Raw genomic sequence first — 18,855 nt, 5'->3', positions numbered from 1 at the left:
ATCAATGGGGTGTTGAGTGGCTCATTTTGAAAATCACTCACAAGGTACTTTATCCCTTGCCACGGTAGCATTTGAGCAATTCCAAAATTAGTGATTTTATTATCACAACACCCTCTGAGTTCTGGAAATAATATTATCTTCATTTTCAGAGCTGGGAACTAAGGGACAGAAATATCAAAGCTGAGAGTTTTCACAAGAGCTTAATAGTTAGACCACTGATTTTTAAAGATATTTAGGATCAATTTATGGCATTTAGGATTAAAGGTATTGATCAGAATGGCTGCTTCTGGTCTTGGAATCTATGAATCTAGGAGCCTAGTGAGATTTTGCAAAAGCATCTAGATGTCTAGCACTCACTGAAATCAATGAGATTTTTGTGCCTTGGTGCTTCTGAAAATTCCACTAGGCACAGAAATGCCTTCAAAAATCTGATCCTAGGTGACTAAATCCTACTGAAATTGAATGGAATTGAATGCCCAATTCCCTTTGGCTGCTTTCAAAATCCCAGCCCAAGTAACTGGGCCAAGGCCTCACAGGGAGTCTGTGGCAGAGCTGGAAAATGAACATTGATCTGCTGAATCTCAGACCAGGGTCTATTCTACATGACCATCCTCCCTCTTTTCATGAAGCCCGTCATTGCATCTTCTTCATTTGCCTCTTCTTTAATCCTTATATCACACTTTTTCCAAAGAATTTAACAGCCATGGCGCCAATGAGAGAGTGGAACCACACAGCAGTCATGGAATTCTTCCTGCTAGGGTTTGAAAACGGTCTAGGATGCCAGATGATCCCCTCTGTCTTGTTTCTGGTGATTTACACAGTAACCGTGCTGGGAAACACCACCCTGGTCCTCATCGTTAGAGTCAACTCTCACCTTCACACTCCCATGTACTTCTTCCTCATGAACCTGTCACTCTTAGACCTCTGCTTCACCTCCACCATCACACCCAAAGCCATGGCAAGCTTCCTATCAGGGAGCAAAGCCATTTCCTATAATGAATGTGCCACCCAATTCTTCCTCTTCTGTCTCTTCCTCACCACCGAAGGTTTCCTCCTGGCAGGGATGGCGTTTGATCGATACACCGCCATCTGCAAGCCGCTCCTGTATCCCGTCACCATGTCCAAGTGGGTTTGCATTCAGATGGTGGTAGGGTCGTATATCTGCGGCTGTGTGAATGCTATGGTGCAAACAGGCTTCACCTTTAAGCTGCAATATTGTGGGCGTAACGAGATTGATCATTTCTTCTGTGATGGCCCTCCCTTGATCAGTCTCTCCTGCAGCGACACGTACGTCAATAATCTTGTGATGTTTACCTTATGTGGCCTCATCATAGCGAGCACTGCCCTGATTGTGCTCATCTCCTACATCTACATCATCTCCACCGTCCTCCGGATTAGCTCTGCTGAGGGCAGGCACAGAGCCTTCTCCACCTGCACCTCCCACATGTTGCTTGTGACTTTATTTTATGGGACCACTGCTTTCATGTATGCCCAGCCCACTTGGTTATCTTCTCTGTACCCAAGGAAAGCAGTATCTGTGTTTTACACCTTCGTCATCCCCATGTTGAATCCCTTCATCTACAGCCTGAGAAACAAGGATGTTAAAGAAGCTTTGAGAAGGACTATGGGCCACAAATCCTTGACAAAATGAACTTTGCATTTCGACAGAGAGACAGAACACAGCGTGTCAGCATTCTTTTTAATTTGCACAAAGAACTGGAGCAACAAGAAAAAACTACAAAATTATGACACACTGTTTCATTGTTTTTCTTTCTTATTTCTTATCTGGCTATAAACCAATGATTTTCTGAGACATGTGGGTGGACATCTAGTACAACTCATCTGTATGTCCATCTCTTTCTCTCTGACGGTCACTATCACTTCCCTCTCTAGTTAACACTCTAATCACACTTGTGCATGTTGGTGGCTCATGAGATCATTCAGACATGGAGACTAACAGAATTCTAAAATGTCTTTATTATTTGAAGAGACCTTCATGCTTCAGGACATGAGCCAACCACTGACTGCCTGGGCTAGGATGAAATTTTCCTCACAGTTTAGCCTATAATTTTCCTTCCTCTGAAGCAGCTGATACTGACTACCACTGGAGATGAGTGCCTGGACTAGAAGAACCACAGGGCTGATGCTACATGGCAATTTCTCTGTCAAGTGGCAATATAGCATGTTAAAAACAATAAAGTATTTCCATAGACTTCAAATCTTTATGTATGTTTTTACATTCCTATATCTGTAGAATAGGTAAGAGCCATCTCCAAATCCTTGGGGAGCTGAAATTATTGTGCTCTACAAAAGGACTTAGGCATCTAACTGCTACTTTAGGTGCCTAAATCCAACATGTCAGTGCCACTGAGCTCCACAAAACCCCTATCGCTTAACCCTGTAAGCCTTTAAAATCCCTAGGTGCCTGACTTTCCAACATTCAAGTCCCCGAGGCTCTTTAGTTTCTGCCAGTCAGCATGTGCACAGCCACCTTAGTGTAAGTGCCTGGGTGCCTGTCTGATCCCTAAGTCCCAATGGGGTCCTCAGAGCAGGCATGGTGATCTCCTGAGCCACCTGCCTAGCCTGTGGGGATTGATCTGGTAGGTGGTCTCAGAGCATAACTAAACAGACACAAAATGATGGTGGTGGGGGCAGGTGAGGCCTCCCTTATAACTTTTATCTCATGGTTTGAAGCACTCACTTGGGATGTAGAAAACCTGAGTTCAGATCCCCTCCCTGTGTGATGTGCGGTTGGTATTTGGACTTGGATTTCTAGCCTCCTAGGTGAGTGCCCTAACCCTGGACTATGGGATATTGTAGGCTGAATGTCTCTCAATCTCTCCTGTAGAAGCTGTTCCACTTTGTATGAAATAATTAAATATACACTGAGCAACAAAGGGAGTGAGAATGAGTCTATTGTGCAGCAGTTGAGCATCCAACAGAGAGATGCTATTGGGCAAACCCTTCATCTTGTCAGGTAGAAGGGGGAAACTGAACTGGATATATCCACAGCCTGGCTTGCTACACTGACCACTTAACTGAAGGGGAGGCCTCCTAGACCCACCCCCTGGTAGTCATAAAACCTCTGCTCAGCAGCTGAATCCTTTAGGCCCCTAAAGTCACTCAGTGCCTAAATTCCCAGTGTAAATGTTCCCTAGGTGTCTGTGTTTCTGCCTCTGGGCATGTGCGCTGCAGCCTCACTTGGGGATCTGGACACCTATCATTCACTTGAGCCCCAGTGCAAATTCCCAGTCTGGGAGAAAGTGGGTGTTCCTCTGCCTAGCTCACTTGCAGGGCCTGATCTGGTAGGATGTGCTCATAAATCCACATAAAAAGGCAGAGGAGGGGCAGGACCTCCCTTCTAACCTTCAGTCTAGTGCTGAGGACACACTTGGTCCTAGTCCCATGTCCCACTGAAGGGAAGAAGGAAGCTGAACAGGAATCTGGTGCCTCTCAGATGAGGGCCCGAACCACTAAGCTATGAGCTATTCAGATCTGGAGCTCCCTCAATTTCTCCTCTTGAAGTCATTCAACTTTGGAGGAATAGAAAGAATCATATGGCCTGGGGTGGGGGGGGGAGAAAGAGAGAGAGAGACTGCATAAGAATGAATCTATATCATGGTGGTTAGAACCCTTACTCCAAATGTAGAAGACCTTGGATCTGCCCCCCACCCTCTCTCCAGTGCTGCTTTGATTATTTATTCAAAATGGGACTACACCAATGGGAGAGATTGAAGGGGCCCAACATGAGAACATCCCATAGCCCACTGGTTAGAGCCTTACATTGGAGGTGGTAGAGCCCTGTTCAGCCCACTTCTACCCCTCAGGGCTATTTGAACCCGTGGTCTCCTAGGAGAGCACCTGGACCACTGAGCTAAAAGCAATGAGGGAGGGAATTCTTCCCCACCGCTTGCAAGAAATGCCTTATGTGCCAAACTCCAGGTGAGGGCTCACAGCCGAGAATCACAAGCAGAGGTAGGTGCAGAACACCCTGAAAGGGGTGGGGCTTAATATACAGCCCTCTGCTTGGCACCTCCCATTGGCGAGCTTAGGCAAGGAGCCATCCAGCATGCTGCCTTTGTGAATCCCATTCTCAGGCACCTGTCTCCCTGCATTCATTGTACGGGAAGCCTGAGCACCGAACTAAGGCTTTGTGAATGCCCGTAATTTTCAGTGCACCTAAAAGTTAATACTTGTGACTCTGATCATCACACCACCTATATCCCTTGTTGAATCAAGGCCTAGGTACCTAAATACCTTGATAAATCAGGGACAAAGTGCCTAAAAGTTAGACGTTGCAGTACGTAAGTCCCTTCATTAGTCAAGCCCAAAAAGACTTCCATGGAACTACATTGATTTACAGCAGCTGAGGATCTAGTTTTTGCAGTATCTCAGATGCCATGGTAACTGCTGGAAAATGGTCAACAATGTGACACCTGTATCAGGTTGTAGTCACTGCGGGCTAGATCCACAAAGGGAACTTAGTCTTAGGCTGAGCCAGAGGGAGATGTCTCCCTCTGCTTTGCTGTGAATCAAGAGTAACTCCTCTGAAGTCAATGTAGCTGTACTTTTGTAAAGCGTCTGTCAGTGAAAGAAGAACAAGGCACATTCTCTGCATTTGCAAGAGGTTGTGAATTTAGTGACAGGCGCTTATGAAAACACATGTGTTTTTTGATCTGGCCATGAAATGAAAACATTTTGGGCCCCATTCTGTACATTTCACTGAAGCAAAAATCCACTTACCTTCATCAGGTATTTTGGTGGTATATCACTGTAGTGGTACCTTCTCCCAGCCCCTCCACAAATGCAGTCAGAGACCAACTGAAATGCAGCACCTGTGTCCTTTTACTGTTTGTATCTGTTCCCACCACCTATTATTTACAGATATCTACAGAGACCAACACTCTGGGAGACTACTAACCTCCCAGCCAGCAGGGATCGAGAGCCCACACTCCTCCCTTTCCTGTCTCTTAGCCAGCTTTATAGGGCAGGCTGGCTACTCAGGCCTGCAGGTGGATCCACTCTGGTAATTAGAGTGTGGCCCCTCAGCTAGCCCAACTAATACCCTTCTTCATCTGGAACAGGGTGAACAGAGGCCTGGCTTGTTTCTTTAGCCAGCACCCTGTTACGATGACTCATAGGTTTGGGTGCACTCTCAGCATTTAACAGAGAGGTCCCAGGACAGCGATTACTGAGTTTCTCTTCCTTGCAAACTTGGGTAATGAATATCTGAATGCATCACCTATTTAAGTAAAGATCTAATTATGAAGGGACATGTAGTCTCTCTGTTTCCAAAATGTGAAGATTTAGGGCTAGAGCCTGGAACTCTTACTCATATTCAGAAGCAGTAAGGCCCAGATCCTCAGAAGTACCAAGGCATCCAACTCCCAGTGATTTCAATGAGAGGTAGGCATGTAAATATGTTTGGAGGGCTGGGCCTTTCTCCCTTGATTAACCTTATTGGCTGCAGTGAAGCTATTCATTTAAGTGCCTGATGTCCATTCACCATCTGGCCTTTAGTTTAGTGGGCTCTTTTTATGTTTCCACGATTTAAATTTTCTGATCAGATTCAGAACAATCATGCTGCTATTACAGTCACTGTGAGGTTTACCTTTGATTTCAATGGGAGAACATCTACTGCTTATTGAAAACAATATGTCAACATCCATGTATTTACCACTTTCTGAATTTCATTCTCTCAGCCAAGATAATCATCATCTAATGGGTGTGTTTCTAGTAGGATTCTGCATGGATTGGTTCTTGGTCCTGTACTATTTAACATTTTTATTAATGACCTGGAAGAAAACATCAAATCATCACTGATAAAGTTTGCAGATAACACAGAAATTGGAGGAAGGGTAAATAATGAAGAGGACAGGTCACAGATACAGAAAGATCTGGCTTGCTTGGTAAGGTGGGTGTAAGCAAACAATATGCATTTTATATGGCTAAATGTAAATGTATACATCTAGGAACAAAGAATGTAGGCCACTGTAATCTGTGTATGACCCATAACAATTTAACAAGAGGAATTACAGTGGTATCAGGAGAATTCACTTGTGCGTGCATTTCAAACAGATGTACTAGACCAACGGTCATTAACCCATTCATTTGTAGTAATAGAAATCAAGGGTAGATACTAAGTGTATTTGTCTGTGTTTATCTATATCACATTAGAAGTTTTACAATGTAACCAAATTAGCTTGTATATGCTAATTTCCTTTCATGTCTTAATTTCCTTACATTATGTATGAAACTGCATTCAGTTAACCTCAAGATCAAAGATGTGACATAATGCAGGAAACTAATATTATTTACATTGTCTTCAGCTTATCTCTCTCTGTTATAATGAAGAACCGGCTAATTGTTTTATGTAAATGACCTGGCTGGCAAAGTCAGGGAGAAAATCATTTTAATGGAGATGCTTATCTCAGGTCCCTCACTGACACCATATGTTCCCATCTTTCTGTTGAGCTGGAATGTAGAAATTTGTGGACTCTGATTCTATATTGGCTGTGGAGTGTAAAATGAGACCAAATTTGAACTTTGACCTTTAAGTCAGAGCTCACCAAAAGAATATCAGAATATTCAGCTATGCTCTTGGCTCAAATATGTTAAAGTGAATGTGAGCGACCTGGCATGACCATGCTTGCTTGTTCCAACCACTACACCTCACTCCCCTCCTCCAACTGCATAAGCCCAGCAAGTCCTGACTCCTATGTCCAGCGATAACCACTTGATCAGACTGATCTCTCAGTGCCAGGAAGAGCACCCAGGAGTCCTGGGATTTCCAATGTTTCTGAGGCCAGACGAATACCCAGTTCATCCTCTGTGTCCTGGATATCCTCCCTTGTGTCAGTACCAGTCAACACCGTAAATGTTCCCAGCCTGTTGAGTTTGGGTGGCTAAAAATAAACATGAACCATAATGAAACATGCTGTGAACTTGTTAATGATTCCCCTTGTAACGGGAACCCCAAAGCTCTGGGAAGCCGACTTCTTGATCAGACCCAGTAAAGCTCAGGGGGATTTCAGAGAGTTTTTTCATCTCAGCACCTATTCAGATATTGAGATATCATGGGAAATATTTCTGAGAATGTGTCATTTCTGGAACTAGTGCCACTTCACCTGCCAGTCAGGAGGGCAGTGAACATCTCTAAGATGTGACTTCCCCAGGCCATCCTCAATTATAAGGAGGCAGCCAGTTCTGAGATCACAGGCACAGCAGTTGTGTGAGGTAATGACTCTTATTGCAGAAAATCTGCAACATTCTATTAGCGATACACACTGTAATTGCAGGGGGAGGAGGTGGGTGGGTGTATCTTTGGATAGAGACTTTTATTTTTAGAGGAGCATAAGTGAGTGAGGAGAACAGCAAACAGACACTTTCCTATCTGTGCCACGTTTCCCAATTTTAAACCAGGGATAATGAAAGTGACCTCCCTTGTAAAGTGCTTTGAAATTTACATATGAGAAACACTAAAAAGAGGTAAGAACTATTAAAATGGAAAAATATTATTTGTTTCCCAAAAAAGGAATCAAAATGAAAATTCCATGCAGAATTTGAAATTTGAAAAAAAAAACTTGTTTGAAATTGAAATGAAAACTTGGATTTCAATATCAGGGAAATACAGTTTCTTTGCTTATTTAACCACATTTTTATTTGCAAAAAAACCCCCAAATATTTTGTTGAGGTGGTTTTTCGGGATGATCTAGTTAGGATCTAGCTCTCTTCCATTTAGCATAAGAGACCCCCATTAGGAAGCGCTTTCCTTGTGATCCACAATCTTCCCTACACTGAACCCCTAGGACCCATCAGGAATCTGTGGACAGTCAGAAGTGTGCCCCTCAGGGCTGCAGGAAGATGAATGGAGACAGTGGTTACAAAAGGCTTATCTCAATGTGTAGACGGCTCCTCTTCCCTTCCAAGGACCCCAGGACTGGAGATGACTGCTGGTGGAGCTCACAAGTTCTGCTGAAACAAGGTTACTCACAAACGGGCCTGAGGGGAGAGTGGAATTTAGTAAACAAAGGAAATTACCAAGCAAGTGGTTTTTTTTGTTAAAATGGAGTTAATATTCATTTGATATCAGTAATACAGTGGGATTGCATCATAATCATTATCATCATTGTTCCTTCTGCAGGCACATTTTGCAATTAATAAATGGAGAAGAATCTCACCACCCCAGTAACAGAATTTGTCCTCTTGGGTCTCACTCAGAATCCTGAGCTGCAGCTATTCCTCTTTGTGGTTTTCTTCATCATCTTAGTGAACACTTGTCTAGGAAACTTCACCATCATCATCACCATGTTAACCGACAACCAGCTCCACACTCCCATGTGCTTCCTGCTGGCCAACTTGGCTTTCTTGGATGTAAGTGAATCATCAGTAAATGCTCCAAAATTGTTCTCTAGTCTCCTCACCCAGAGTAAAACCATCTCATTCAATGAGTGCATCCTCCAGATGTTCTTCTTCCATTTAATTGGAGGCGCTATGGAGCTTTGTCTTTTGGCAATGGCAATCAATCGGTACATGGCCATCTATAAACCTCTGAGATACATGACTATCATGAACCGGGGTATGTGTGTGGTGTTAGTTTTAAATTCATAGCTGGGTGGATTGGTTCACTCTGCTGTTCAGCTTGGACTGCTCCTCCAGTTGCCGTTCTGTGGTCCAAATGTCCTGGACAATTTCTACTGTGATATCCCACAAGTCATCAAACTGGCCTGCACCGACACTCACTTGGTTGAATGGCAGATGGTCTTCAATGCTGGAGTGCTGCTCATACTAGTATTCATCATTCTGCTGATTTCCTACACTGTCATCTTAGTCAAGATCAGGACACATGTCATGGAAGGGAAGCGTAAGGCTCTGTCCACCTGTGGAACCCAGATTATCATGGTGTGTTTACAATTCATACCTAGCATCTTCGTCTATGCTCGGCCCTTCAAGCAGTTCATGCTGGACAAGGTGATATCTGTCATTTACACTGTAATCACCCCGATGCTGAACTTGATGATCTACACATTGAGAAATGCTGAGATGAAGAAGGCCATCAGGAGACTGATGAGGAGAATGCTCTTCTCGGGGAGGGAAAGAGAGACATCATTTATTTTCCAATCTTACATTTGTGTTCAAAATCTAATTTGTGCACTGTATCAGACAGCAGATATATGTGGCATGCGAAAAGTGTGTGGAGTAAAAAGAGATCAAATACTGCACACTCAAGAGAATCTGTTCTCACAAACACATTATAGACTTAGGGCAAGAACCTCCATGTAAGTAAAAAAAGCAGTCGGTATAAATAAGACATAGCTCCATGAGGGTAAATGGGTCAGTTCCCAGCAGGAGGAAATGGGAGCATCCTTCCTAATTGGCTTCCACCAGTTGGGCTTTTGACACTGAGAATTGCTGGCTGAAATCCCTCTAAGAATGATTTCAACTAATGGGGAACTCATGAAAATCAGTCCCTTCTCCAAAAAAAGATCTGTTCAGTAAATTGTGTATCAGAACTAATGGACTGATTGTGGTGAGGAAATTGCTATATAATGTTCCAGCAGGTGAACAGGAACAATCTTTTGCTTTATGGCTTATTCTTTTCTTCCTTTTACATATATACCATTTATCCACATTTATCATGTGAATTCATATCAGAGTGCTTTGATAACACTGATATATTATTATAAGAATTAATTGGTTTCAATTTTGTTATATAATATTTCAATTTCTGTCTATGACTTCACAGGTTAAACTAAATTCGTCTTTGGTGGCCTTTTCTGCCAATCATGATATAAAAGTGCAGTGTAAATAGAGGAAGGAAACATTTTGTCTTGGATTTATTCTAGTGTCCTTTTCACTGGTAATCTATAAATAACATTACAAAATGTTTTCATATATTTTCCAGATTTTTATATTCACGGAAAAAGGAACTTTCTTTCCTAAATATATTTAGTTTGAAATTTTTCTACATTTCCTCCTTTTTTCTAAGAAAGAAAGAAAGAAAGAAGAAAGAAAGAAAGAAAGAAGCAGTTATGAGATTTTTACAATATGAGGAAAACAAATAAAAATAGTTATTTTAACTTTTCAAAGAAAATTTTTCTTTTTTTCCTTTCCCAAGCAGTTCTATATTTTCAAATTTGATGTCCTAAAGAAAGTTCTATAGTGAAAAATAGTTAATAAAGGTCTCTCTTTCCTGAAAAGATGGACCCTCCATGTGTATCAAAATTGGCTTTTCAGATCCAAAATGAATTATGACTATTTATACTCCTGTAAGATCTCCTAACCAATGTGGCTCTAAGAGAACAGCTAGCAGCTACTTCTGACAGTAACATCTTAAAAAAACAGTCTTAATGAATTTCAAATCAAGTACACCTGTATATAATGAATGAAGACAACAGGAATGTAAAAAAAATAATAAAGGAATGGTTTTCGACAGAAAATGAGGAGGACAGGGCTACAAAGAAGCAATGAGACAGGGTGTGAAGGAGACAAAAACATTTTTAGATATGTTGAAAACATTATGTATCATAAATATTTCTTTACTGATATGATTTTAAAATAAGGTGGCTCTTTACTGAAATTAGAAAATAAAGTGAAAATATTCTAATACGTTTTTGAGGATTTTTGAGGCATAAAAATAAAAAGCATAAAATCAAAATATAATTAATTCACTCTTTGGGTTTATTATTCTTCTCCTTTTTCTCTTCCTCTCTTTCATTTCTCATTAGAAAAAGGGGAGAAAGTAAAAAAAAAAGATTAAAAGGGGGCAGTAGTAGAAAACCAAGAAAAGAAAACAAAACTGAAAAATCAAAACCTAATCATTTTAGTCAAATATGTCATGAATATTTATTTTTAAAAGAATAAGTTATTTTTGAAACCTTTGAATTGCAAATGTTGTTGAAAATTTTTGTGAAATATTTTGTGTATAATTAGGTTAAAAAGAATTAGATAAATTCATAGAGGATATGTCCATCAATGGCTAATAGCTAAGATGGCCAGGGATGCAACCTCATGCTCCGGGTGTCTCTAAGCTACGGACTGCCAGATGCTGGGAGTGGACAACAGGAAATGGATCACTTGATAATTATCACTTCTTGTTCATTTCCTTTGGGGCATCTGGCATTTGCCACTACTGAAGGACAGGATACTGGGCTAGATCCACCATTGGTCTGACCCACTATGGCAGTTCTTATATTTATAACTTTTAAGGGGTTAAATTGTTGGTTGACTGTGAAAATTAATTAAGCAAAGAAAGGCCTCTTATTCAACCGATCTGCAATCCAGGTGTATCAGTGATTTTCAGTGGGACTGGTGCTCCTAAAATCTTAGAATCATAGAATATCAGGGGTGGAAGGGACCTCAGGAGGTCATCTAGTCCAACCCCCTGCTCAAAGCAGGACCAATCCCCAACTAAATCATCCCAGCCAGGGCTTTGTCAAGCCTAACCTTAAAAACCTCCAAGGAAGGAGATTCCACCACCTCCCTAGGTAACCCATTCCAGTGCTTCACCACCCTCCTAGTGAAAAAGTTTTTTCCTACTATCCAACCTAAACCTCCCCCACTGAAACTTGAGTCCATTACTCCTTGTTCTGTCATCTGCTACCACTGAGAACAGGTAGTTGAAAGCAGCTATCAAATCCCCCCTCACTCTTCTCTTCTGCAGACCAAACAATCCCATTTCCCTCAGCCTCTCCACATAAGTCATTTGCTCCAGCCTTCTATTCATTTTTGTTGCCCTCTGCTGGACTTTTTCCAATTTTTCCACATCCTTCTTGTAGTGTGGAACCCAAAACTGGACACAGAGCTCCAGATGAAGCCTCGCCAATGTTGAATAGAGGAGAATGATCACATCCCTTGATCTGCTGGTAATGCCCCTACTTATACAGCCCAAAATGCCATTAGGCCTTCTTGGCAACAAGGGCACACTGTTGACTCATATCCAGCTTCTCATCCTCTGTAACTCCTAGGTCCTTTTCTGCAGAACTGCTGCCTAGTCACTCGGTCCCTAGTCTGGAGCAGTGCTTAGGATTCTTCCCTCCTAAATGCAGGACTCATCACTTGTCCTTGCTGAACCTCATGAGATTTCTTTTGGCCCAATCCTCCAATTTGTCTAGGTCCCTCTGTATCCTATCCCTACCCTGCAGCGTATCTACTGCTCCTCCGAGTTTAGTGCTATCTACAAACTTGCTGAGGGTGCAGTCCACGCCATCCTCCAGATTATTAATGAAGATATTGAACAAAACCAGCCCCTGGACTGACCCTTGGGGCACTCCGCTTGATATCGTCTGCCAACTAGACATGGAGCCACTGATCACTACCTGTTGAGCCTGACGATCTAGCCAGCTTTCTATCCATCTTATAGTCCATTCATCCAGCCCATACTTCAACTTGCTGGCAAGAATACAGTAGGAGACCGAATCAAAAGCTTTGCTAAAGTCAAGGAATAACACATCCACTGCTTTCCCCTCATCTGCAGAGCCAGTTATCTCCTCATAGAAGGCAATTAGGTTAGTCAGGCATGACTTGCCCTTGGTGAATCCATGCTGACTGTTCCTGTTCACTTTTCTCTCCTCTAAGTGCTTCAGGATTGATTCCTTGAGGACCTGTTCCATGATTTTTCCAGGGACTGAGGTGAGGCTGACTGGCCTGCAGCCATTGATAACTACCCACTGTTAAGTGCTTTTGAAATTCCATGTTTATCTGCTGTAGAGATGAAGACCATATAGTTGTCAGCTACATACATAAATAGAGAACCTTGGAGAACAGTATAGCTGGTGTAAAGCCCAAGATGTCAACCAATTTAGATTCTGTTGCAAAATATGGTAGACAATTCTAAAGTGAGGGGACCTTTACTGGAATTGGCCTGCCCACAACCTTCCAGGTTAGAAGTTAATTCCTCTTATTCTATTCACCTTGCCCAGTGACTATCCACTGTCATCATGAATGACTGTGAATTGCCAATATGAATGGCAATATCTAGTCTTTGGCCTGGGTGATAGTGAGCATTGCTCTACCGCTTGGTTGGTGATGTGGTCCCCTGAGATGAGGGAGACACAAGATCATGTTCCTGCTCTATTGGAAGTTTAATTATTTATATAAAAATGTATTGAACAGCTTCAATAGGTGAGACTGAGAGGAACTCAGCCCAGACTATCTCATTGCCCAGTGTTTTCCTTTAATGGGGGAGACCCTCATTCAATTCCTTTATTCTCATCAGATGGGTGTTGAGGGGAAATGAATCCAGGTTTCTTACATTTTTGATGGTTGCCATGACCACTGCGTATGGCTTATGAGGGAGCACCCTACCACTACCACCATGCTGTTTGCCTTCTGTGGTTTTGGAAATATTTTATTTGCTTTTGGCAAAATGCGTGAAAGTCTAAACAAAATTTCTCAGGTTGATACAGAATGAAACACTTTGCTTTGACATTACCAATGTGTCAGTTTGTTTCAAGGTCAAAACTTCTTGGACTTTTCAATCAAAAAAATGTTTTTTTTAAATGTTATTTTCTGTTTGACCTGAAACTGAACATTAATTTCAAATTTGTAAACAGCCAGTGAACCAAAAAAGTCTGCTATTCACCCAACTCCACCTGTAATGACTTGGCATGGTCAGAACCCAAAAGGTTAGATTTCTATTCTATTTTATTCTATTCTAAGCACAAAAAAGGATCCCATCACTGTTGTTACTGAAGTGAAGTGCCTGATAAAATTAGGTAGAAGGATGTTCTAAATGAGATGTTTATACCTCGTTAACACAGGCATCCCCAGGTATTGAGCTTCAGTATTGACATTTCAGGTCTCTGATTGTATATCGGCTGCTGAGCCCAAAAGCAGACCAACTTTGGACTTTGATATTTTTTAATCATATCTCACCAAATGATAACAGTTCTTCAGTAAAGCTCTTGGACAATATATGTCAAAGGAGCCCATGAGGGATCCAGAAATACAATTACCCCCTGTACTAATCATTGAGATCACTACCTATCCAGAATTGACATGGAACCGAGAAGCCTTGAATTTTTTCTCTCCTGCTCTAACTCCTTGTTTAGCTCTATCCTTCTCAGTGCCAGGAACAAAAGCTAGCAGTCATGGGATTTCCTCAGCTTTGGAGGCCAGTCAAATATCCAGTTCTTCCACTGTATCCCAAGTAGCCTCTCAGCACAGGAAGGAATTTTCAAAGAATCTAAAATTTGCATGGCTAGAATAAACACATAAAGAGACTGAAAAATGCCATGAATTTATTAATGACTCCTCTTCTGAACTAATCCCTAAATCTCCAAAGCAGCAACATTCTTGATTGTGCCTATCAAAGCTCAAGGGTATTTCAGACACTCTTTGCTCCTAGTATCAGCCTTAGTGGGAGTAAATAAGCACATAAGGGAAAGATTTCTGGGGCTCTCATCCTTGGGATCAGGTCTTCTTCCCCTGCTGCTCGGGACCACAATGATCAGCTCTAAGGTTTGACTTCCCAGGCTATTCTCGATCGTTTGGAGGCAACTGGCTCTGAGATCATAGACACAGCAGGTCATGTAAGGTATTGACTCTTGATTCATAAAACATGTGATGTGATACTAGGGATAGGTACTGTTATTGTAAGGAGGACAGATGCTCAGAGACCCGACTGATAAAGAAAGAATGACTTGTTTGGAGAGATAACATTTAACACTCACAGAGTCATCTGACCTCTTCCTGTGCCTAACTCTCTCAGACTAGGGTTCTCCCATGGCAGGGCTGCAAGCTGCTCAGAACTGAGAGAGATGTCACTGGGACAGTGTGAAGGTGTGAATGGCAGTGAGAAAGAGCCCAGGGATGTGTCCGGATATGCACATAAAACCACAGTGAGATTCCCATTGTGGGCTTCTTGCTTTTATAAGAGCTTACCTGCGTTAGCTGTCTAATAGCGTTAGTCTGGAATTTCAGAACTATCAGAATTTCAGCAGGAGCTGGGCACCTAACTCTCTTAGTCTCCTTGGAAACTTCCAGCCTAAAAGTGCCTGAAATGTTCAAAAGCCACGTGTTTAACAGATATCGAGGTGCATCCCATGCTAATGCAGTGTGTCTCTCTATTTGATTGGCATGAGCATGGACAGAGATTTATGGGTCTCCTACAGCAGCTGACCTAACAGCTGTAGTCACTTAATTTGGCTCATGCTTTTACATCAAGATACCTTGAGTTCAGTCCTTGGACACGTCCCCTGTAAATCTCCAAACCTTAAAAGCTGCATCAAAGTAGAGAGTCTCTGAGGTCTACAGGATGCTGGTGGACAATGCCTCCTCCCCACAATTTCACTGGCTTCCCCTCAAAGTTATCCACCTCATCGCCATTGTACTTTGAGTGTTTCATGATCATTAGTGGATTGAGCCTCACAGACTTCCTGCCAAGCAGGGGAGCTGCAGAATTACCCCCATTTCAGATAGGGAAACTGAGGCACCGAGTTTGTGATTTTCAAAGGACTCTGGAGAGGTTACGAATGCTGTGATCAAAGGGAAGATGAAGTGGAATTGGTCACTTAACTTCCTTATTCTCTTTGGAAAATCCCACACCAGGAGGGGATGTAAGTTATCCATGAGCACAAAGATTGTCTGTGGCAGGACAGAAATTGAACCTCACTCCTCTGAGCCCAAGGCTAATGGTTTACCCACAAAACCATCCCCCCACACTGCTCATAGCAATATCTCACTGCCATTTAGAGCTGGTTGACATTCTTTTACAGAAACAGATGAATAAATAAGTAAATACATAATTCTGTCAACAAATTGTGGATGGGAAAATCTGTTTTAATATTTAAAAAAAATCTGAATATTTCGAAGATAAATATTTGTTTCATGAAACCTTGAACCAAAAATTTCAGTCTTTACATTTTCAAGTGGACAAAAAGTAAAGTAAAGCCATTTTTTTCACCTTCTCACACTTTTTTCTTCCCTCTTCCTCTTCCCCCCATTTTTCCAAATAGCAAACTAAAAATGAGAGAGAAAATGCATGGGAGGATATGAAGAATACAAACACCAAAACATGAAAACAAGAATTTGTTTTTTTTCAAATGCTGAATCAAAATTAAAATGTCAGTATGAAAGGGATCAAAAGAAAAATTGGTTTTTGAATAGCAATGAAATAAACACTAACATTTTGTCACATTTAAAAAAAAAATCCCTGTGAAAAAAGTTTGAACCAAAAATCTCATGTTTTTTCTTTGAAAGGTTTTTCTGGAAATAATGTCTTTTTCAAGCAGCTCTAGAGATTTTCCAAAATTTTAATGTAAATCAGGTGTTCACATCCTCTGGCTAAGCGCATACATGGACATCGTGTTCACAATTTTTAAATGCTGCTTCAGCATTTAAAGTTCAGCAGCAGAATCCATAGGCACCGAAACACAGTGACCCAACTTTTCTGCTCACCTCAGAAAAGATCAGTCAGTAAGATGGAATGAATCTCTTTGGTGGATGAGCCACTATAAAGGGAAAAGGTTAATATGTTCTGCACCTCTTGTATAGAGGCCATACATTCAGCATCTGAATCCCTTAATTTGGTGACTCTCAAGTTTTTCCATTCCAGCTCCCATCCCATCTAGTTGGGCCCTTACTCCCATTTAGCCATATATGTAGGTCAATCTGGTCATAATGACCTCTGACACTTGTTTATGACCCTCAGGCTGAGAACTCCTGGACTCTGAGAATCTCTACCTAAGTGCAACCCTTTGCAACTCCTATCCTTCCCTTTGCAGAACCTCTAGGCTGCAAGAAGACTCTACGGACATTGGGAGCACTGCACCACCAGGGCTGCAGGAAGAGGAATTCAGACTGGGGTTAGCTAGTGCCTCTTTAATGAGCAAACCACTCCTCTTCACTCCCAAGCACCCCATGCAGATCCCCAATGGGGTAGCTCTTAGGGTCTACCGAAGCAGGGTTCCCCTGCAGTGGTGCTGCAGAGATAGTGTTTAGGAAAATCAGGAATTACCCATAACCAATGTCTTTCTTAAGGTGGAGTTAACATTGATTTAATATCAGTAATTTAAAGGTGGAAAAAATAAAAAAAAAACATTTTATTAATTATTATTGTTTTCCTTCCGTTTCCAGGTATATTTTAAGGACACAAAATGGAGCAGAAGAACCTCACTGCCACAGTGACAGAATTTGTCCTCTTGGGCCTCACCCAAAGTCCTGAGCTGCAGCAATTCCTCTTCATCATCTTTTCCATACTCTACCTGACAACCTGGCTGAGTAACTTCATCATCATCACCACCGTGATCTCCAACCACCGACTCCACACCTCGATGTACTTCCTGCTTGCCAACCTAGCTTTCATAGATATTAGTGATTCTACAGCCAGTGTGCCGAAGATGCTGTTGGGTCTCTCCCAGCACAAAACCATCTCATTCAATGAGTGCATCCTCCAGATGTTCTTCTTCCACTTCATTGCTGGTGCTATGGTCTTTTTACTTGTGGTGATGGCTGCCGATAGGTACGTGGTCATCCATAAACCATTGCAATACTTGACTATTATGAACCGAGGTGTGGGGGGGTGGTTAGTGGCAGGCACATGGATGGGTGGATTGGCTCACTCTGCTATTCAGATTGGACTGGTCTTCCAGTTACCGTTCTGTGGGTCAAATGTTCTGGACAATTTCTACTGAGATATCCCACAAGTTGTCAAACTGGCCTGCACCGACACCTACCTGTTCGAGTTGCTCATGGTCTCCCAAAGTGGAGTACTTGCCATAATTATCTTCATCCTCCTGCTCATTTCATACACTATCATCTTAGTCAAGATAAGGACACACCTCAAGGAAGGAAAGTGCAAGGCTCTCTCAACCTGCGGAACGCAGATCATGGTTTTGTGTTTAATATTCATGCCTGGCATCTTCATCTACATTTGACCCTTCCGGAAATTCCCCATAGACAAGGTGGTCTCTGTCCTTTACGCTGTAATCACCCCAATGCTGAACCCTTTAATCTACACACTGAGGAACACCGAGATGAAAAAGGCTATCAGGAGACTGATGAGCAGAATTCTCTTCTCAGGGAGGGAAATGAAGACGTAATTTTTTTTTAATTATCACTTTTTAAAATTTTGTTTTTCTCAAGTTTCATGAACTTCTCGCACAGTGTTAACAAATCTTATTCAGAATCTGTGTTTGTTCCCTGTATAAGAGTGTCACCCATGTGTTTTTAGTTCTATCATTAATATAGTGGAAGTAATACTTCATTCTTTTATGGTAGTACTAGAGGCCAGGGCCCCATTGTGCTGGATACGGTAGAAAATCTCTGTCTCTTAAAGCTTACAATCCAAGGGCTAGACTATTCACTACCTGAAAACGTTCTTAACACAAAGCTAAAGCTGACTGTCAGTGCCTCTAGTACCTGTCTAGAAAGAATGCCCTTATACTTAAATCTCTGAGAATCAGGAAATACAGCCCCATAACCTTAACTCTGCCCCTGGAGCTGGCAAGAGCCACTGGGGATATGCTGTAAGCATGGTTCGGTCAGGACCTGCTCTATAAGAAGTAACCACAAAGAATGACTAAACAAAGGTACCTTTTTATCTGGTGTGGGTTGTCCCAAAGATTTCATCTACACTATTATCATTATTGTGCTGGTCCCAAGTGGTATGTCTTCACTGCAGCTAAGAGTGAGCCTCTCAGCCCAGGTAGACAGACTAGTGTGCTAGAAACAGCTGTGTGGACTTGTGACATCAACAGATGTTCAGGCTATTCACCTGAGCTCAGACTCAGGGGATTTCCTACTAATCTCCTTGCTTCCAGACTATCTTGTGACTGTGAATTCCACTGGCCAATTGCTAGTGGATGATGATCTGTGTTTTATTGTTATCATTACAGTATCTCAGTGACGCATTCT

The 18,855-nt window shown here is 42.0% G+C and overlaps 1 protein-coding gene and 2 pseudogenes across 1 annotated transcript; all 3 read left to right on the top strand.

Moving 5' to 3' along the window:
* Positions 1–700: 700 nt before the first annotated feature.
* Positions 701–1,651, top strand: LOC127032126 (olfactory receptor 12-like). Its single transcript, XM_050919152.1, has one exon. The coding sequence runs from the start codon at positions 704–706 to the stop codon at positions 1,649–1,651; it is 948 nt and encodes a 315-aa protein (XP_050775109.1). The 5' UTR covers positions 701–703.
* Positions 1,652–8,163: 6,512 nt separating this feature from the next.
* LOC127032124 (olfactory receptor 4D1-like) lies at positions 8,164–9,282 on the top strand (annotated as a pseudogene).
* A 7,811-nt stretch (positions 9,283–17,093) lies between these two features.
* On the top strand, positions 17,094–18,041 carry LOC127032518 (olfactory receptor 4D2-like; annotated as a pseudogene).
* Positions 18,042–18,855: the final 814 nt, after the last annotated feature.

This window comes from Gopherus flavomarginatus, chromosome 12, assembly GCF_025201925.1.
Source record: "Gopherus flavomarginatus isolate rGopFla2 chromosome 12, rGopFla2.mat.asm, whole genome shotgun sequence".
Classification (NCBI taxonomy): domain Eukaryota; kingdom Metazoa; phylum Chordata; order Testudines; family Testudinidae; genus Gopherus; species Gopherus flavomarginatus.
The sequence above is the reverse complement of the archived record's forward strand: the minus strand, read 5'-3'. Positions and strand labels throughout refer to the sequence as shown.

Excerpts from the sequence above, each read along its gene's own strand:
- LOC127032126 (XM_050919152.1), top strand. The coding sequence starts at position 704 with ATGGCGCCAATGAGAGAGTGGAACCACACAGCAGTCATGGAATTCTTC.